General features: G+C 41.1%; 2 protein-coding genes and 2 non-coding genes across 4 annotated transcripts; 2 read left to right on the top strand and 2 right to left on the bottom strand.

The window, feature by feature from the left end:
* Nucleotides 1-38: 38 nt before the first annotated feature.
* Nucleotides 39-8,057, bottom strand: tgds (TDP-glucose 4,6-dehydratase). Its single transcript, XM_026157598.2, has 12 exons — nucleotides 7,840-8,057; nucleotides 6,341-6,407; nucleotides 6,120-6,188; nucleotides 4,829-4,919; nucleotides 4,576-4,724; nucleotides 4,398-4,496; nucleotides 3,589-3,648; nucleotides 2,853-2,896; nucleotides 2,586-2,751; nucleotides 2,405-2,460; nucleotides 2,152-2,249; nucleotides 39-2,079 (listed from the first exon to the last, which is right to left on the bottom strand). The coding sequence occupies exons 1-12, from the start codon at nucleotides 7,884-7,886 to the stop codon at nucleotides 1,961-1,963; spliced, it is 1,065 nt and encodes a 354-aa protein (XP_026013383.1). The 5' UTR covers nucleotides 7,887-8,057; the 3' UTR covers nucleotides 39-1,960.
* A 420-nt stretch (nucleotides 8,058-8,477) lies between these two features.
* On the top strand, nucleotides 8,478-14,601 carry gpr180 (G protein-coupled receptor 180). Its single transcript, XM_026159982.2, has 10 exons — nucleotides 8,478-8,719; nucleotides 9,595-9,738; nucleotides 9,868-9,962; nucleotides 10,491-10,596; nucleotides 10,868-11,048; nucleotides 11,271-11,320; nucleotides 11,409-11,566; nucleotides 11,729-11,926; nucleotides 12,007-12,084; nucleotides 12,224-14,601. The coding sequence occupies exons 1-10, from the start codon at nucleotides 8,581-8,583 to the stop codon at nucleotides 12,377-12,379; spliced, it is 1,305 nt and encodes a 434-aa protein (XP_026015767.1). The 5' UTR covers nucleotides 8,478-8,580; the 3' UTR covers nucleotides 12,380-14,601.
* A 1,466-nt stretch (nucleotides 14,602-16,067) lies between these two features.
* trnas-cga (transfer RNA serine (anticodon CGA)) lies at nucleotides 16,068-16,149 on the bottom strand. Its single transcript has one exon. It is a non-coding gene; the product is annotated as a tRNA-Ser (tRNA).
* Nucleotides 16,150-17,891: 1,742 nt separating this feature from the next.
* LOC113016366 (uncharacterized) lies at nucleotides 17,892-19,276 on the top strand. The gene is made up of 3 exons (XR_013905315.1): nucleotides 17,892-17,938; nucleotides 18,342-18,444; nucleotides 19,028-19,276. It is a non-coding gene; the product is annotated as an uncharacterized LOC113016366 (transcript).
* The last annotated feature ends 1,990 nt before the right edge of the window (nucleotides 19,277-21,266 follow it).

Below are 21,266 nucleotides of genomic sequence, written 5' to 3' on the forward strand. Positions count from 1 at the left end.
ACGTGTGTGACTTTACAGACATGGAAAAACACAAACTGTGAAGTTATTAAAAAGTGTTTATTTGAAAATAAATACATTCTACAGCATCAAATTATAAAAACGGTGTGCATAAAATGCATCTGACAGGAATGATTGTCCTTAAAACACAGATCATTAAAAATCATAAACAACTAATTTGAAATCTGAAGTTGCACCTACATCTTTCTAACTTGGTACAGAGCCTTGCTGACTGGTAGCAGAGGATGACTCGAAGCTGTTTGCTTCATTCAATAAGCAGATTAAAATGACCTGACAGCCACGTTTCTTAAAAGTTGGAGTCAGTTTTATTAGCTTTGTGTAGAACAACAGAACAGCAGCCTCTAACTCTGAATAAAGCTGCGTCCACACAGGAAGTGATTCGCAGTGATGCTGTGATGAGAGACCGTAAAAAGTCGAGATCTGGCAAAAGTAAAACTGCTTAGAAACCTTTCTCAACTTTGATGCAAGCGATTGAAGTGACTAAGTGCAAAATACTGGTGACTAACATACAATAGGGTGTCAAACATGAGGCCTTGGAGCCAGTTCAGCAAAGACTCCAAAGATCTTCCCCTGTGGCCATTCATGATACACCAAAGTAATGAAATATTTAAAAAAAACTTAAATGTTTTTTTTTTTTAAGTCAACAGTAAAGAAAAAAAAATTAGTGAACAAAAACTTTGTCCAGAATGTACTAAAATTATAAAACTGAGCTACCAATTATTCACATTTCTTACGGTTTAAGCCCAAAGAGTTGTGCTGACAGATCTTTGTCATGTAGAAAAACTTATTTTATTAACATATGAGGCATTAAGTGTGGAGTTTCTCTGATCCAGTTGTCTTCTGATCACAGTATTTGGCCCACGGTGTACAATGGCAGACATCCGTTCATTAGAGGGTTATCTAGGATTTACCTGCATAACCCTTGTTCTCTGAAACCTGTTCCATTATGTAATGTGTCGTTCTAGTCTGGGCCAAACGGCGACCAGAATATTTGCATTAACAATCTTAAAGGAAACACATGAGATAAAAGGCTGAAAAAGGTCAAATCAGTTTCTTCTGGTCTCAAAATGAGCCTCTTGGGTTCATAATCCATGTACACTGGAAATAAGGCACTGAGTCTGTGCTACCTACATCAACAGAGATCATTGCTATTTCAGGCCATTTGGTAAAAGAAGGCTAAAGTTAACAAAGCCCAACTTAAAAATCTATTCTTACAATCCTGATTATTTTCTGTTGATGAAAGCCAACAGGAAAGAGGAGTCTTAATTTAAACTTGTGCCTGCACTGCATACTCAGCCAAACGCAATCAAAGGTGAGGCGTTGCTCTTCCCCTCAGTTTTTCTTACTGCGCTGACACTTTAACCTGTTTGTCTGTACGACTCCAGGATCCTGCCAACACTAAATGAAAATGTTGAACCAATCAGAGATTAATGTCCCTCAGCCCACAGTGTGCAAACATATAATTAAAAAAAAATCACAATGAGCAGGACAAGACACTGTTAATATCAGCTAAGATTGTAATTACTATGAAGTTAATAAAGTGCATTAATTTCCAGCTGTACGTCTGCTTTGAAGGCTCTCCCCTTGGTTATCTGGCACTTCAGGTCCTGTTGCTCAGACTGTCTTAACTGAGAGACGGCTGAGAATGAAATGTTCTGCAGAGTAAGACTGATGCTAACTGAAGGATTCAGTGTTTTGTTCATTGAGCTTTAAACCAGCCATGATGTATGTATGTATGTATGTATATATATGTATATATTGTACTATTCTTAGTTAGCGTATTGTCTGTCTTGTCTTAATGTTGGTTTAAAATGGAGCACTGTAACAAAAAATAATTTCCCCCAGGGATCAATAAAGTATTCTGATTCTGATGGCCTCTGTGCTACATAAATATCACGTGAAATTACTTGTATGGAAAAAAAATTAAGTCTCTTCCTGTCAGTCAAGATTCAGAGCTGATCGGGACCACTGTGGTGGCAGCATTTTCAAACTCGCGCCTGATTGGTGGTTGGTCTTCGCTGATGTCTGACCAGAAGTCTGGGTTGTCTCGGTACCATTTCACTGTAAAAACAAGAAGCGCATGAATCACTAACACACCATACAGGAAGGGAGTGTGAGTGTGTGTGACTGTACCTGTCTGTCTGATGCCTTCAGTCCAGGACACCTCAGCTCTCCAGCCCAGCTGCTGCAGCTTCTCACACTTGATGGGGTAACGCAGGTCGACCCGCGGCCTGGAGAGCAGAGGTCAAAGGTTAAAAGTGGACAAGAGTGTGCTTTTAAGGTCAAGATGTCAAAAGACGGAGATTTTGAGTCTAAAGCCAAAGTGGAAGGCTTTGGCTACTTCCTGGAATTCTCCCCTGCTTTTGCCAGCTCTTTCTCTACTTACCTGTCAGGCACAAACTCAAGCCAATCATTTACTTCAGATTCTGGCACTTTCTTGACCTAAACAGAACGAACACACACACACACACACACACACACACACACACACCTTTTAGTATTCATTTAATTCGCTTACTTCCTAAAAGCTCCTGCTAAATGTTTGAATAAACAGTTCCTAAACCCACCATCCTAACAAGTTCCCTCGCCAGCTGCATGATGGGAATCTCACAGCTTGTCCCCACATTGTAGATTTCTCCCACAATCCCTTTCTCCAGAAGCAACAGAAAGGCGTTTATGGCATCACTGACAAACAGGAAGTGGCGGGATTTTGGAAGGGTTCCCTGGATAGTGCTGCCGCAGAGCAAACGCACAGAAACGGGTTTAATTGGATAAGCACTTCTGTTACTGTGAAACACAGACCGGAACGACAGCGCTCGTTAAAACAAACCCACCATTTCTTGTCCATCTGTAAGAGGGTGAGGAACCTTGGAATGACCTGAAAGATCAAGATGACAATTTATATTAAAAGCTTGGTGACAAAGAAGAAGATATGTTTAACTCTTTAAAACCAGTTAAATCTTTGGAAGGAACTGAAAGTGAAAGTCAGATTTTGCATTTTCTGTCTGTGCATTCAGTTGTAGTCAAATGTAAACACACAGCTGATTGCAGCATTTTTAAACCTGCAGGGTGAACTTTTGTCTCCCCCTTGTGGCAATGACAGTAATTACAACAACCTTAAAACAAATCTTTAAAATATGTATCACTGTAGATCAGGGGTGGGCAACTCCAGGCCCCGAGGGCCGGTGTCCTGCAGGTTTTAGATCTCACCCTGGGTCAACACACCTGAATCACATGATTAGTTCATTACCAGGCCTCTGGAGAACTTCAGGACATGTTGATGAGCTAATTTAGCCATTTAGATCAGCTGTGTTGGTTCAAGGACACATCTAAAACCTGCAGGGACACCGGCCCTCGAGGCCTGGAGTTGCCCACCCCTGCTGTAGATTAATCTTGCACAGATGACATCAGTGTGACCTGATGTTGCTTTACATACATGAAAATAGTTCTACATACAGCTGCGCAGATATCTTATATACAGCCTCAAATCTTAAACTGTACAAATGGAGCATATTTCTGCAAAATTAGCCACTTAATGTCAAATGGGTGTGCTTAGTCATGATACTGGACCTTCTCCGTGTACTGCCTGGGCCCGTAGATGTTGTTGCTCCTGGTAATGATGATGGGAAACTGGTAACAGATCAGTATTCAAATGACAAAGATTAAAAAAGTCATTCAGGTTTTAAAATTAAAGGGACAGTTCACCTCAAATCACATTAACCTCTGGCCTCTAGTGCCATGTATCCATGTCGATTATTTTGATGAGAGTTGCCCAGTTTTGAAGTTCTCTTTCTTACAAGAGTACAAGCGCAACTAGTCTGCAGCAACAGGGGACTTGACTTATAGTTGCCAGCTGGTTGCATTCTAGTCATATTCCTGTAAAACTGGAAGGTTGTGGAGCGCCCACATCATTTTGCAGTTACATAGCTTTCCTGCAGCAACGACATCACTATTTATGGAAGGATTTCTCATCAAATCGATAAGTCTCTGGCTGGACTCTGAATATAAGGACTTAATGTGAATTTCTATGTATGTAGACAGCGAAAGTTAACTGCTTTCTGATCACTGATTGCAATCAAATGCCAATCCGACCGGGCTCAGTTGTAGACTGATAGCAGGCTGACCCGATCTTATTGCCATCTAAATGCACTAAAGTATCTTTAAAGATGGCATCTGACTACAATCAGTGGCCAAGCAACTATTTCAAAGGCAACGAGCTCCAAAGTTCATGTCATATGGTCACAATAATAATGCTGTTTTCACTACTGTGATTGTTAAACTGAGTAACTAACATCCAAGCCAAAACTGAAAAATCAAAAACTAATATCTAAAGTCATTTATTTGGTTTGGAAGCTACTGGCCCATCTGTATGGGTTTACCTTGTACTGGTCCCAGTACGATCTGACCAGATACTCTGCAGCAGCTTTAGTAGCAGCGTACGGATTGGAGGGCCTCACTGGGCTGCTCTCATCAAACACCTGTAGGGGACAAACATCAGCGTCACTGCCTGATCCATAAACAAAAGCACGAACCAACAACCCCAATCTATCCACTGGCCTCATGCAGACTGGCTCCGTACACCTCATCGGTGCTGATGTAGATGAAGCGCTGTGGCTGGTGTCGGGCCTGATGGGCCGCTCCCAGCAGAACTCTGGTCCCTTCAATGTTGACCTGCTGGAAAGTGGACGGGGATTCAAAGGAAGCCTCTGACAGCACAGAGAGGAAGGAGAGAGGAAAAGAACTTTAACACGAGAGCTGAAACTGCAAAAGCTCCTGTTCATAAGAACTGCCCGAACAAGCTGCTGCTCACCGACGTGAGTTTTGGCAGCCAGGTGAAAGATGACGTCGATGTTTTTGGAACTGAAGATGTGGTTCAGCAGCCGCGGGTTACACACATCCCCCTGTTGAAGAAAAGAGTCCAAATGAGTAACTGTGCACCCAGCACAGTTAAAGCTCAACTGATGATAAATCCTTCAAATTACACCTTATTTTAAGCATAATAATACATGTGATTATACAAAAGTAGCATTAAATTAAATAGACATCTGGTGTAGGGCTGCCACAAACGATTATTTTGATAGTCGACTAGTCACAGATTATTTTTGCGATTAGTCGACTAATCAGATCATCATCCATTGGACGTACAGCGTACAGCTTATTGCACCAGCAGCATCTGGTCTTATATAACTATCATTAGCTTACAGCTTGAAGTGTTTGTGCTAACTAAAAATAAAGACAAGATGGTAGTTTATTAATTTTTAATGAAATTTGCAGATTGTTTCGGTGAAGTTTAATAAACTCCTTGCTTTCTAAAATATAACAGGACACCGGAGTATATTCTCCAGCGTCTCACACTTCTGATAATCAGCTGTCTGCTTGACAGTTTTAGCTGTGCAAAAACTATAACTTTAATCTCAGCCAAACCGATTTACTCAGGAACAAATAAAATACTAAAGAAAGCCAAACAATAACATTTTTAAGTTATCTAAGTGACTTATATATGTTTAACCTGACTAGCGAAAGACGGCGGTGGGTTTGAAAACGATTTGCCGGGAGTCCAGTGTTCTCACGGCTCTAGTTAGCCTTGCCCCCGCCTAGCTAACGAGCTAGTGGGTAACAGACGTCTCCGAAAACGTCGGAGCGCTTTTGAAAATACGTGGTGTCTTGATAAACTGAGCAGATATTTGAGGTTTACACAGCTACATTCTCGCCTGAAAATATGTTAAACGTTTATTTTGTGACCCAGAAAGAATAATAAGAGTAAAGTTAAAACTAACTAGCTGCCGCCATTGTTGACAGCTGCGCTATGAATTCTGGGACACAGCTTCTTCTTCTTCGGGGTTTAACGGCAGCTGGCATCCTTGTACATGCAGTGCTGCCATCTTCTGTTTCAGTCCGTTATTACACTCTTAAATCCTACTATTATTATTCCTGCGTCCTTTGTGATCTTACAAAGCTTCAAACGATGCGTCGACTATTAAATTAGTCGTCGACGATTTTAATAGTCGACATAATCGTGACTAGTCGACTAATCGTGGCAGCCCTAATCTGGTGTCAGTCTGGTTATTCTTGACCTGATGTGTTTATTTATCAGCGCTCACCCTGATAAAGATGTAGTTCGTTCTGTTTTCAACGCTCTTCAGACTCCTGGGGCTGCAGCAGTAATCCAACTGGAAGAGATCAGACAGTGAGACGTGCCACAGTGCACACAGCAGACACTAGCTGCAGCTTTGCACGTCACAAAGACAACAAACCCAGAGTGATATATTTGGAAACGGAGTGAGGGGGGGGGGGGGGGGGGGGGAAGAAAATTAAGACTTACATTATCCAGGTTGATAATTCTCCATTCCGGGTGTCTGTGGACCAGCGAGCACACCAGATGGGAGCCGCTGTAGGAGCAGAGAAATTTGAGACAGTTCATTTACGCCCCACTGGCCTTTATCTGGGCAGAGACTCCATCAGCCCACACATGTCTGTGCCATTTATGTCAAGAAGACGACATGAGCTGACCACTTTGCATTGCCTATATGTAAACACTACAGAAATCACATCCCACAAACAGAGATTCCTTCATTTGTTGGTGAGATAAAACCATAATAATGAAATGAAACCTGATTTGTGTACTGAGCATTCCCAAATTTTACATTTTTCTTATAATAAAAGGGAAAACTTTGCTTGTTCCTCCATTTGCTGTTAATAAACCTGTCTCTATGTGTTTTTTATGTCTAATATCTTTGCTTATATTGGTAAAGAGGCTGTATTAACCAGGATTTGCTAAGGGGTTATATTTAACACAAAGAAATCACCTGTTATTGTACCTACATTATAAATAATCCAGTCCATTTCAGTCACTTCCAATATCTCGAAAGAACTCTGATTTTAAATTTGCTGCAATTTCTGCTGCCCACTTGGTCACAGCTATTTCGAAAAAGACATTTTTAATGCCAATAAGACTTTTTGCCAGGATAAATAAAGGATATATGGAGATCACTTTGCCAAAAACTGGTTCCAGCTTCTGTGTTGTCACAGGAAGTTCTTTCTTGACAGATTACAGGCAAAACAAGTAATTTACAAGTGTTCTAACTGAGTGCTAACTACACTTTAACACTCATCTGAGCATTTGGCTCCATGTGTTTGTGGGCTCAATTCTCAGTCTGCCATAATATTTTGAAATATACCCCAGGACTGAAACTACTACTCCAAGACTTGTGAACAGTTACTCAACCTGTAGAGCATAGGTGTCAAACTCTGGCCTGCCTAATTACATTTGGCCCGCGAAGCCATACCAAATGACTATTAGAGCTGGCCTACTGGTATTATACAGCTAATATATGTATTGTTTAGTATTAAGCTTTGCTTGTTCCATATTCAGTTTTCCAGAAAAACTTATTTGAGTCCATAAGAAAAGATTCATTCTTATATCTGGAGGAAGATTTTTTTTTTCAATAAATATTAATGTTAGCCCGCGACTTTGTTCCAGTTTTGAATTTTGGCCCACTGTGTATTTGAGTTTGACACCCCTGCTGTAGAGACACCGGGATGATCTATAAAATAAGCCAGAGTAATGTTAGTTCGTTTGTTTTTTACAATAAATACTTTTTCACTAATAAGATTGTGCTTATTTCTTAGTAAATAACTGCTATTGCTAACAGATGTTCCTTTATTGTTTACCTCTGTTTCACCTGTGCAAAGGTTTTCCTTACAGGTCCTAGTCTTGATAACTAAAAGAGGAACCACGGCCAGGTCTGTTTATCAAGCTAAATGCTAAGTTCGTAATGTTATTTCAGCTTAAGTGTACACTGATATGAAATACGAACGCACATGAATCCAGAGCCTCCAGTCACCAGAACAGTCCTGTTGAAGTCCATTTCCCGGTCTTCCAGCAGCTGTTACCTCACAACATGAACTCCTATAGGTATAATAAAAACATATTTTCCGACATCAAGCCTGGAAGCTAGCTATCCTAACGGAAACAGCAGAGCTTTATTTCCTTCCATAACAGTAGCCGGATTGTGCGACAGTCACCGGCTGCTTCACGGCAGTGTTGACACGTTGAAAGCGGGCGGGTCATTAATAGTGTGTGTACTAGTTTCTACTCTCTGATTGGTTGTCCTACATGACGCAGTGAAGTTAGCGCGATGTGATTGCGTGAATCCCGAATCAATCAAACTGTCAACGTAGACCTGTAGGCAAGCGAAAACCAGTCAAGTCCTCTTAAATAAACACATATCATCCGGTGGTGCTTTCCAAAATAAAGGTCATATCGAGTATTTTAACCTACAACACTTGTGTGTGTTGCGTTTAGTTTTATACCAAACTTAAATATAATATTATTTCAGGTGTGTCTTCATGTGAATGTGTTTTGTGTCATTCCGCGCGCGTTTATTATCCATTATTTCCAAGCTTAGCTTTTATTTGAGGGCAAGAACATCCAACTTCCGGTCACAGCTTGGCGAACTTTTGGGGGTCTTGACGCAGCTGGTTCACTTCTGGCTTCGTGGCTCATTGAATCGATGAGGCATCCTATATTTGTCGATAACGCTAAACTGCACAAGCGGGAAAATGTCGTACTTATTAGCCACACTTGCGGCTGTTTTGCTGCTCACTTCAGAGGCTTCCGGGAAAACTGTTACGGGACTTTTTAAGAGCGAAGCGGCGAGACAGCAGAAGGGCCAGTTCATCACTAAATTCATGTACCAAGGTAACGTTGACGGTGCTGATGTGCTTGCTGCTGGCGTGTCATTCCAGCTCTGACAGCGGGCTTAGCTTCTTTTCACGCCACCTTAATGATTAACGTGGGGTAATAACGAGCTGACGGCTCAGTTTAGTGCCCGTGTTTGCTTTCCTTTTTTTATTTGCTAACAGCTCTCACTGAGCCGCTCAACAATGGGTGTAACTAACGTGTCATGCGAGTATCTGATAACGTGTGCACTGATTATTAGCAGTTCTGGCAGCATTCAGCCGGCGCTTTATCTTTACCTTTGCTGCTTAATGTCAAATTACTGTTTGTCTTAAGCCTCTGTATTTTGTTTTATAGCATTTTTATTCGGGCTGACCTCCAACAAGTATTCCGGAAACTTGCTTCAGGACACTTTTAGGTATTTTTTACAGGTCTTATAGGAATCCAACTTCTTTCCGACCCATAAATGAGCTGATTGCACCCTCAGTGTGGACAGAGGCTGGCTGCACATGTCACATGGCATAGTGGGGGGTGTTTTCTGCAAGACTTTTTGCTTTAAAAAGGTCTGAAGCTACCAGATGTCAGCTAATCTCACTTGTTTCAGGAGATTAACCCTGTGTGAAGCACAAGGGCCTATGGGTAGAAACCATGCTGGCAAACTAGGGACCCATCATTGGACCTCAGAGATCCAAAGGCCACTGAAAGCTACAATCTCTTTGTTCTCCAGCTTATATATTTGAAAATGAATGTTTTATATATTAAAGTCTAATCAGTTGACTACATTATTGAATTACTAGTTAGCCGTTTGGTCTGTAAAATTTCACGAATATGCTATCTGAGTGTTAAATGTTACATCTGAGAAGCTGCTGCAACCATGGTGCCTTGTCTTCGTTTAGCCGGCAACGGTCTGCTGGTGTGCCGGGTGGACAGCTCAACGCTGGCTAAAGAGAGAGAGTCCAGACTGCTGCTGTATCAGGATATGGACTCGGAGCTGGACAACCTCAGCTGCTCCGAGAGGCTCGCCAAAGCCGACGTGACCAGTAAGAAACCAGCAATCGCTGATACAATTCTGGATTCTCCTGCCATGATGCCATATTGATTTATGTCTCCACTTTCCTTCCTCCACACTGTCACCTCATCTCTCTTCCCCCACCCCTACCCACCCACAGTTACACTCAGTCAAGAAGAGCACAACCAGACGATCCCTCGGCAGTCTTTGCCCACAGCCTGGCAGATCCTATACGCTGACAGATATACATGTCAGGTAACACAATTATATATAATATTAATGTAATAATGCAACTAGGGCTTCAGTCAGGCAAACCTGCAGCAGCGATGCTGTTGTCACAAATATGAACAAATAAGAGGACACCTCTAAAGGAGACTCTGTGCAAAGACACATGCACTCTATATTGCAGTATACAGTGAAATACAGTCCTACTCCTGCAGAAACTGATGTAGGGTCGCAAATGTTTTGGTTTGCATCACACCTACAGGTCAGTGCATGCACAGTCATGTACGCATATATACAGTCAAATACACACACAGTCATAAATCTGTCACAATAAACATTTATTGTCAGCGAGCTCATTCTAACACAAAACACAACACTGACAGTGTGAATGCACAGTTAAATATTTAAAACTGGTTCTGGAAAAGTAGGTTGAAATATTGGTAGTAATGCTGTTATACTAGATAGTAATGCCTTCAACAGTACTGCATGATCGAGTAATAATGATAGTCATAACTATATGGATTCTGCTTATCACTAAGATTTTCGTTCTCTCCTTAGGAAAACGTATTGATTGCCGGCCACGCTGATCTTGATTTCACTGTCCTGCTGTTTAATGCCGACTCGGCTGGAAACCCTCTGGAGCATTTCAGTGCAGAGGAGGCAGGTCAGACACCCCGAATATGCCCTCCGCTGTCAGACTACAGCAGATAATGTCAGTGCATCACTAAGCTCAAGCTGGTGATGCATTTCATGCTTGTTAGCTTCCTCTGCAGTGAGAGTATGACTGTCGGCATAAAGTCCCAAATCTAGTAAAACTAATAAAAAGTTGTAAGGGCTCTTCAGGTGCTATGTCAGACCTGATTAATACATTAGGACAGGACTTTATGTTTGATCCTGATGGATTGCTGATGATTTTTCCCCTCTCGCTCTCTTAGGCCTCCACAGTTTTTACTTCCTCCTGCTGCTGGCCTACTTCATCGCCTGCTGCATCTACATCCAGCCTCTGTACCAGGCTCTGAGGAAAGGAGGACCCATGCACACTGTCCTCAAAGTACTGACTACAGCGCTGGCTTTACAGGGCTGCTCTGCGCTCTGCAACTACATCCACCTGGCCAGGTAGATTCAGCAGAGCCAGAGAAAGGCAGCGCAATATTTATAATGTTTCTAAAGCTCATGCTACTCTTGATGGCCCACTGTTACATATCAGTAATGTTCTATGACCTAAAATGTATTTTAAGTCTTTCGGAATATTTGTATTTATTTAGTACAGAGTTGTTAATAAAAAACTATGTGAATTAAGACAACAGTGTTTCTGTTTGTGCCTCCTGTTGTCTGCAGGTATTCCAGAGATGGAATCGGTCTTCCACTGATGGGCAGCCTGGCTGAGTGTATGTTACCTGCAACATTATAAAGAGTCAATAAGAGAAAAAATGAACCTCTCTGATCATGTTAACCTCTCTTTTGGCTCCAATGCAGTCTGGGATATGGTGTCCCAGGTGTCCATGCTGTACATGTTGTTGAGTCTGTGTATGGGCTGGACCCTGAGCCGAGGCAGGAAGCCTCAGTCCCGACCTCTGCAGTGGGAACAGTCTCCGGCCTCCACGGCTGTAGCTGTTGGTGGAGTTATTACACAGGTATGCAGAACTTGAGATGACTTCAAGTGTTTAATTTTTAAGGAAAATTTGACCAGCACATAGAATCCCGATCAGGTAAACATGATGTTTTCAGAATGAGGTGGGAGTTCATTTGGGGTATTTGCCATAAGATGACTGTTAAGAACCGGACTGTATTTTCAGGCGGTGCTGCTGCTGTGGGAGCAGTATTCAGAGTCGGAGAGTGAGCACCACAGCTATCACGCCCAGCAGAGTGTGGCCGGTCTCCTCCTCATGGCTCTGAGAGTGGGCCTGGCCCTCCTGCTGGCCTCCATCCTCTACCAGATCATCTCCACCGAGAGGAGCACCCTAAAGAGAGACTTCTACCTCAGCTTCGCCAAGGTAAAAACGATTTCTCAATAAAACTGACATAACAGACGCCTGCAGGTTCTCGGGCGGTCATGTGGTCTTGTTTTGTGCAGGGATGCTTCCTGTGGTTCCTCTGTCATCCCATCCTCGTCCTCATGTCTGTGATCTTCAACGAGCATCAGAAGGAAAAGGTTTGAACTCCCGCACAAAGACAACAACAGTTTTTGCTATTGAGGATAATTCTTTCATGTTCACTGAGTTTAAATGTTCAGTTCTTACCTTTTGTCCTCCATTGGCCACCAAGTTTACACCTGTCTTCCTCCTCTGCAGGTGGTGACCATGGGGGTGATCCTCTGCCAGTCCATCTCCATGGTCATCCTCTACCAGCTCTTCCTGTCTCGCTCTCTTTACTGGGAGGTGTCCTCTCTGTCCTCAGTCTCCCTGCCCCTCACCATGTCCAGAACGAACCACAGGGCGCGCTACTGAGCATGTACACCCTCACAATTTTCCTAATAATGATTATCACGAGCTAAGGGTGGATGTGCCATGATGCTGTGACGCTCCTCCTCAAAAAAAATGTGCTCAGACGCTGCAGGGACTGATTTTCTTTGCAGTTAACTGTTTCCTGGGAGAACTTCTGTAGTTACTAGGAAGCAAGTTACCAAGAAATCATTGAAAGAGGGTGAACAGAGGATGATATGTGTACAACAACAGCCTACCTCTAGTTTTAAGTGATTTTTGACTGGAGCCAGCATGAGCACTGCTGAACAAGAGGAGGAGAGAACCGGCTGTCAGGCCGTTTCTTTGGTTCTCCATGACGCCAGCCAAAATACCATTGAAACAAAAAAAAAACGAGGACGGATGAAGACAGCCGGCCAGGATTCAGATTAAGGATGCATCACCTAGAGACGCAGATGTGAGGAAAGAAAAAGGAAGCGAAGATTTACTCCTCACAGGGCCGAATGTGGAGATGGCTGCCCGGGCCTCATGGACGCGGGCCAAGATTAAAATACTCGAGAGCGTTTTATTTCTGTTCTTGGATTTGATTATAACACAAACAGAAGCATCATCGATTTACTATCAAGGAAAAAACAAAGACGCTACTATTTAGGTCGGGATTGCAGAAGCCGTCGTCTCATTGAGCTTTCCCTGCTCATTAAAGCTGCAACGACTTGGATCAAAGCCACGAAGGATGGAAAAGTCTCAGTTTGTGTCTGAGGCTGGCGCTTTATATCAGATTAATTAACCCCATGAACAAAGCAAAAGCGAGGATGTGCTACTCTCTGATTGACCTACGATCTCTAGTTTCTACTTAGAAACTAAGGCCTGGTTGGCTGAGCGGCCACGAAGGCTCATTGGTTTGTTTCTGGTGCAGCTCTGTGGCACGGAGGTATTTCGAGCCACTGTTGGTTTTGGTTTTCTCATAGCAGCCGTTACATGTGTTAGGATCGATCGAGATGGGCAGACAGACGGATGGACCAGCGGAAGTCTGAACAGATGGATGCAGCATGTGTTCTGTAAAGCAATGGATTGTCACACTGTTAACTGAGAAGGATGCGTGACTTTGATTGTGCGAAGCCAAAGTGAAGACGATGAGCCAAAACATCAGCATTTACACACTAACATACAGCTGCACCTTAACTTGGGTGCTGATGACTTTATGAGCTGAGAGCATGTGAGACTCTAAATCGCGTAGCTTAAGATGCGTTGCATGGCTAACCCATTATTAAAAAAATCTTCAGTATAAAAAAGATCAGGAAGAACTTAAGTCTACTTGGTGGCTTCCAATGAATTTCACTGTGTAAATACATTCCAACCCCACACGTCCATTCCTGTGTCATCAAGTTATTACTGTACATGAGGCTCATTAAATGAGATATTAGTGTTATATAAGAGCCAGGCAGAACTGAGCTGCACTGTCATGTAGGACAAGTCCCACTTAGCAAACTGACAGCTAATATATTTATTAATCAGCTATTTATTTCAAGATCAGCACGTTATAAAGAAGCTTTGGTTGGAGTTTCATGTTTGGTATGTTTTTGCTGATTCTTTTTTTCTCTCCTAAATCATAAATCGATTGTTTTTAATTCATTAAAAACGAATAATCTATAGTGTAGCATGAAGGTGCAGTACGTTTACCTGGATACAGTCAATCCAGGTCCTTCTAATAAGAGAGAAAAGCTGGGGTGAAAATATAATTGGCAGCTTTTTAAGTAGCACAGTTGAGCCAACTCCATCTGAAACAAACACAGACAGACCTCCCATTATAATTTTAAATATATGCTATAATCCTTATTGAAAACCAGTATATACTCCTCCTTATTTATGAAGTTCTACTTGACTATGAGCCTGCGTGGGTTATTTGTTAATCCCAAAATGTGCAACCTTGTTTAAATCAGTATACAGATTGGTTTCTACTGAAAAAGTGCACGTTTTTCTTATATCCATGCATAATTTACTGTCTGCACACAGGATGTGAGCCAGTGCATCCTGTATGCATCATATTGTCCTTCAATGACAATCTTATTTATGAGGCCACCAGTTATACTGTATACTCTAAATGCTCATCCTTCAGTTAGAGGCAAAGTGCATTTTGTTTTGTAGTGTTTACATTTCACACTTCAGTTGTCATATATTAATTTTTTACAACCTGTGTAACTATTACACCTGTGATCATGACAACTGTAATAAAATCGATCTGAAACTAATAAGTGCTTAATGTTGTCCTTCATGCTGCAGCTTCAAGAAACGTGACAGTTACATAAAGCACAGCCGCCACTGACTGTGCTTGAGGTTTGAATCATAAGGTACACTGTAACCTTGTCCTGTATTTACACTGGTTAATCTAAGTAACCCAGTTCTAGCCTGAAGGGAAAAAGAAGCACTCAAAACGTGCGGCTATCCTAAATTGGCGTTCTTAAAGTCAGCAAAGAGGTACAGAAAAGAAGATCAGACACCAGCGAGGGAGGATAAGAAAGACAGACGCAACAACATTGTAGCCGGTGTATCAGAAAAACTCAGGAGAGTTTTCTCCAAGCACGACATCCCGGTGCATTTCAGACCCAGCAACACGCTCAGACAAAAACTGGTTCACCCGAAAGACAAAATGCCAAAACACAGACTTAACAATGTGGTGTATGCTGTACAGTGCAGCGAGGAATGCCCAGACCTCTACATCGGAGAGACCAAACAGCCACTTCACAAGCGCATGGCACAACACAGAAGAGCCACCTCCACAGGACAAGACTCAGCTGTCCATCTGCATCTAAAGGATAAAGGACACTCTTTCGAGGATGCCAATGTGCACATTTTGGACAGAGAGGACAGATGGTTTAAAAGAGGAGTGAACGAAGCCATCTATGTCCACTGTGAGCGACCATCTTTGAACAGAGGCGGTGGTTTACGACACCAACTGTCTGCCATCTATAATCCAGTTTTGAGTTCCCTCCCCAGACGCCTGAACGCCCACTCACATCCTGGGCCATCCGACCTCAGGAATTCGCATGATAAGGTGGGGCCAGGTTTCACAATGAGCTCACCCGAAACCCTGTCTGATTGGGACCCACACCCAGTTTCACACCTTGGCTCAGGCGATTAGAGGATCATCAGGGGGTCCTTTTGTCCCTCTGTGGGGGGATACTCCCACTAGATTTAAATCTGGGACTCTCCGCCATTTGACCTTAGAACTGAAGAAGCTTCTCGGATAAGAGGTGAAACGTCTTCAAGCAACTTAAAGAAGTCCAGACGCTTTTCTTTGCAAGCTCCTTTGAGTACAAATAGAAGTGCCACCCCACAATAAACACACATAATATAAAAAAGAAAAAAACAACAACAAAAAAAAATTACCTTACAAATACATTAGTAATGTTACATTCAACTTTAGTGGGAAAGGGGGAAAAAGACAGATAAAGACAGATTAAAAAAAAGAATTATACTAAGTAATTATCACCCATTTATGTAGCAGAAATATAACTAATTTGCTCAAACTAATGAGTTATCAAAGCTAACAATTTAAAACTAAAAGTATTTACCTGTTACATTTGTAATGTGTAACTGAATATGAAATTAACAAAACTCTGTTATATATATTGAAATTATGCTCGTACACTGTATATTTGTAAGGGAGGAACACTTCAGCTAGCTAGCACTTTGATGGATAACATAAATTAAATTTCGTCACGAACAGGATTCGAACCTGTGCGGGGAAACCCCATTGGATTTCGAGTCCAACGCCTTAACCTCTCGGCCACCGTGACTACGCATGCCCAAAACGCCGGCATACTGGTATACAACACAAGACACAAAGCCGACGTATGATAAGCTTAAAGTTTATGTATTGTCGGACACGCACTCTTTATCAAAACGTCATTATAAGATTACGAAGAATTCGTCCTATAGAACACAGCAACAAAGACTATGAATGGCCCAATTTCTTAACTGGCAAAATTATCCATTAGCAAGCACCAATTATCAAAAGCCTTTGAGTTTCCTTATTGACCTAATAGACCGGATATATTACATATTTTACATTGTTTTTTAGCAAATGTTGTTACCGACTTCTCTTCTGTGAGCACACAGAAATGGAAGATGTAATGTATATCTAGTTTACTTGACTACTAGAACCTTCAAGCAGGTACGAGTCAGTCACACTCCCCGTACATCGGCACTGCCATTAGTAATGATGCATTCGACTTCAGTAGGAAATGAGGAAAGCCCGAGTTTTAAAAATAATAATAATAATAATAATTTAATCCCTTTAATGTTTAAGGTCGTTTTCTACCATTAGATTGATGTAAATTAATGTTTCCACATTATTTGATGTATTCCAACTCGTCTTACGAGTTGGTTCGATTTGATTTACTCCATGAACTTTGAATGTAGCATAAGTGCCAGCTAGCAGATATCGCATTTCTATTGGTCAGTTACTGTAAGCTCCGCCTTCTTCTCGCGACCACTAATAGCTCTCTGGCTGCTGACTGAGAACGACTGCACCATCACAGGAGCGAAAAATGATTAACTGGAAGGTAACCATCAGTAGATATATCATTTTAAATGGACCAAATGCACGCTTGGCTATAAGTGTATAACTCTTGTGCTCGTTTAGGTTTTCTTTTGCTCCTTTTTTGCCGCAGCTGTCACTAGCTTAAAGCTAACGTTACCATAGACTCTCGCGTTATTTGTTACAACCGCGTCCAAAACTTTTACTATCGTCATATATCAAATAGCATATACATCTCTCTCTCTCTCTGCGTGTATATTCCTGTATGTTTTAAACCGCAAGTGGCATCTCCAGTTTTTAAACGTGTTGTTATTTTTAACCACCGAAATAAGCTGATAATAGCGTTAATAGAGGTGACTAGTAGAAACATTATTAAGGCCGCGGTCACTTGTTAGATAATATCTATGCCGAATTCAAGAGTGATCTGTGGGAATTAGAAATTTTCTTATAGGATGCTTAATTTAAATTATTATGTAAAGAAAATTTTTAAAATGTAAAGATTCTGAATGCTGTTTCGGTAATGACAAGTGTGTGTGACCCGGTGCAGCTACAAGCTCATAAAGCACATGGTGTGCAGCTGTTTGTCCTTTTTATAACTGCCACCTCCTGCATAAGCAGCTGAGGTAGAAGAGAGGAGGAGGAAAATCTCCTCTGGGGTCCCAGACTGTTCCAGACATTTCTTTTGCAGCAAACCTCTTAAATCTAACAGAAAAAAACAGAAATACTATAAAGAAACTCTCTAACAAACAGTATTTCTGCATATATATTTATGTACATATTTGTTAAATGTGTACCCATATCCATGCTCAGGCTTTGGACAACGTCCCCTTGCTTTTCTACATCTTAGCCCTGAAGACGCTGCTGCTGTGTCTGGGGTTTGCTGGGGTGAAGATCTACCAGAGTAAGAAAGCAGAGGCGGCCCTGAAGAAGCAGCAGGCTGAGAAGAGGAGGCTGGCCCAGCAGACGCAGGAGCTCATTGATAACCTGAAGGAAGACTGACGAGTGGAGGGAGAGGAGCAGAAGCTGCTGTACACCAGGAAGAGATGGTAATTACATGATAAGCAACAAACAACGCATGACGGCACCACTGGTTGTTCTAAATGTCTTTCTTTTATTTGCAGTTTGGTTTATTATTAGTTATATATGGAGTCAACACATAGTGTAGTATTGTTATTAGAGATGGCACAATACCACTTTTTAATGCTGATACACAGCAAATTCAAAAGTGTTAAATGGTTTGGTGTTAATAGTCTTCTTGCAAAAGTAGAGTTAATTTTACTCTAAGCAGAGTCACATTCTTTTAATGTAACTCTGAGGTGTAAAATGATAGTAGTTAAAATCGAGTGTTAAAAATGAGTGTTTCTATGTCAAATCTGGAGGTGTTACAATGGAAACATTAACTCTTGACCTCTTAACTCTGAACTCCTATGTGGGCTATGACACCAACAGAGTAAATTCACAGACTCCGCCCCCAGCACGGCTCCAATCGAAGCTGAAGTGAAGCCGTTTCAGAACATTTTGCTCTACATATTTGAGTTGTTTGCCATGCTTGGTAAGTCATTTTTTCAAAGATTGTTTCAATTATTTCTATTAGCTTTTACTTCTGTGGCTCTTTGGAGTTGAGACAAAGCTGTGTGAAAGGCATTAGCCATGTTGCTCGGTGATAGCATAATATTCTGTTTTAGCTAGCTGAAAGGTATTGTTTGCGGGCAAATACCACAGCCTTGAAAAAAGCTTGCATGTGAATTTTCAGTCAAACTTTTGGTCAACTACACCTAAAACAATGTCTAGAATGTGAAATGTTGGTATAATGGTGCTACTTGAAGCCTAAAAACAATCGCCCATAAAAAAAAACGAGCAAACAGCAGTAGCAGATGTCCTGACTGGGTTCTACGTTAGCATAGATCCCTCCAGAGTTTTGTGCACACGGTTTAGGTAAAAATGAAAAAGGTTGAGGTTTTACATTTAGTTCAGTATTACCTGTTGCCTGTGTCCTTGTCTTTTGGGAAAATACTTTAAACAAGTAATGGCTCAAAGAGGATTCCTTTTTTTTTTTTTTACTGTGCTGCAATTGTTTACTGGATTATTTGTGCCATTAATTAGTGCCAACTAATTTTTATTCAATCTCCACACAGGATATGCTTGTGAAGATGGAATATGGGGGAGAGCAGAAGTGCGTTGAAGTTCCACAAAGGGATGAATGAAGGACATGCATATTGTATTGAAGAAATAAGTGTTGAGAATGCTGTTATTTGCATTTACCATGTCAGACCTTTTGATAAACACAATTCTAATGAAAGTGAGAACATGTATACTGTTACATCTTTCAGAAAATGTTTTGAAATTGTGGTGCACAGTTCAGAATAAATGTTTTTCAAAAACCATTGCGTCTTTTTAGTAAATGTTTATTTCCAAAAGAAATTTCTAGAAGTTCAGAACAGTAAAATTCCCGCTTTTTAGAATGAATTAGAAGATAACTCTTACGTAGTTAAACTAAAATACTCTTTGAGAGTTAATATATAAACTCTTAACACCAAGTGTTAAATTATCAACTCCAGACAGATTTGGTGTTTAACACTAAATCAGAGTTAACGTACCAACTCTCCAAAAAGAGTTAAATTAACACTCTCTGGTGTGGACCCATATAGACACTTTAATAGTGTTGAAATCAAATCTGACAGTGTTAATTTGGACATGCTGGATTTGCTGTGTACCGATAAGAATCCGATATAGTGTATTTTTTTTTTAAATAAATAAAAATGTTTTTTTTAATATCTTGCTGCATTTTGTATAAGTTCATACTCAAGTTTTAAGCTAATAAACGTGAACCTACACCATCCTTCCTGTTCTGGTATTTTAAAGAGTACTTAGCAAAAATATTAAGCAACCTAACTAATAGGGTTGCCAACTCCCAGCAAAAAAAAGAAATAGGGAACCACCCCCCGCCCTCCACCTCGTGATGCTTAATCAACGTAATCAACTTTAATTTAGCGCACATGTAATTTTAAAAAAAAATGCACAGAAATCAATTCTTTTTCCACAATAATTAAATAGATTCAACATCTTTCTTCAACAAAATTGCAGACTGCACAGATAGTTCCCAAAGGAAAAAGTACTACAGCTTACTATGGTTTATTCGACTTAATAGTTACTATATACAATAATGGATTTCTATACATTTTACATCAGATTAAAACTTTGGGTGTAAGATTGAGATAATTATTTATTAATAAATGAGAATAAGAAAGAAAAGTATGTCTTTGTGCCCCCTTTTCCCTGTTCATGCCCTACCTGCCCCCCTGGCTAAACTTTGCTAGACCCGCCCCTGCACAGTTAGCAGCCATCAACCACGCAGAAAAAGGATCCTGGTGTAGAAAGTAATATTAAATAAATTCCAACAACAGCTTATCAAGCTTTAATGGGCTGCTGTTGTTTAGCCGCTGGTTTCCTTTTTCTGGTGCAAAGTGGGCCAAAAACAAACAAGAGAGACGGAGTCGCGACAGAAAAGCCGATCAGCTGATCATTGATCAGTTTCATGAGTGAAGTAGCAGCAGGAGAGGGAGGGAGAGAGAAGAGGCAGTCGCTCCATATATCGGTTGTTAAGCTTAACGTGGGAATGCTTTACAAACATTCAGAGATGAACTTACACATTTGCTTTACTTCTCTCTGGGATCACTTTGTCGAAGATGAAATGCCGGTTTGTAGCGAGGCTCCAACTGCTCAACCAGACCGCCGACAGGTCTGGCACGCCACAGCAGCTCTATCACGTGACGCATACTGCTCCAACGTGCTACGGTTATGAGCTGAGTTACACCGTGTTGCAAGTTTTGGGAGATACTTTTGTGATATTTAATGGATCGGATTACATTTTTTTAAAATCTCTTTCTGATATCCGATCCAGTAATTTACGTCAGTATCAGACCGATACGTAATATCAGATCGGTTCATCTCTAATTAATAAACTAATACAAGTAGCCAGTGGTTGCCCTGATGTGATTAGACTCTTGTGAGTCATCAATCTCTCAAATGTCCTTCTCTCTCCTCCAGGGAAACATCTTACCGACCAGAGCTGCAAGCCACTTCCTCCAAATATGATGAAGATGTGTGATTTTCAGCCACAGGGACACTTTCCAAGTTTCAGGAAATGATTTGTGGTTAAAGTAGCAGGACTGTCGAGCACATTTTTATATTTCAAGATGCCGTTTTTTTAAAAAGGAAAATATGACAGCCAAAAGCTTTGTACCTGTGCAAGTCTGTCAGATCGGTGCATTTATATGAATATGACGCAGTGTTGTTTTTTCCTGTAAAATTCTGTAAACTATAAACCAAAACTGTGCTTCTGCTTTTTATAATTATATTAAATCCAACATGTCA

The sequence above is a fragment of the Astatotilapia calliptera genome, chromosome 23, assembly GCF_964374335.1.
Source record: "Astatotilapia calliptera chromosome 23, fAstCal68.1, whole genome shotgun sequence".
Lineage (NCBI taxonomy): Eukaryota > Metazoa > Chordata > Actinopteri > Cichliformes > Cichlidae > Astatotilapia > Astatotilapia calliptera.

Bases quoted from the DNA above. Each gene is read 5' to 3' on its own strand.
- tgds (XM_026157598.2), bottom strand. From the start codon at position 7,886: ATGGACTTCAACAGGACTGTTCTGGTGACTGGAGGCTCTGGATTCAT. The intron at 4,725-4,828 runs GTGAGCAGCAGC...CTGTGCTGTCAG, and splicing joins GGCTGCCAAAACTCACGTCG to AGGCTTCCTTTGAATCCCCG. The intron at 2,752-2,852 runs GTGGGTTTGTTT...GCTCTGCGGCAG, and splicing joins TTACAGATGGACAAGAAATG to CACTATCCAGGGAACCCTTC.
- gpr180 (XM_026159982.2), top strand. From the start codon at position 8,581: ATGTCGTACTTATTAGCCACACTTGCGGCTGTTTTGCTGCTCACTTCA. The intron at 9,963-10,490 runs GTAACACAATTA...TTCTCTCCTTAG, and splicing joins CTGACAGATATACATGTCAG to GAAAACGTATTGATTGCCGG. The intron at 12,085-12,223 runs GTTTGAACTCCC...CCTCCTCTGCAG, and splicing joins ACGAGCATCAGAAGGAAAAG to GTGGTGACCATGGGGGTGAT.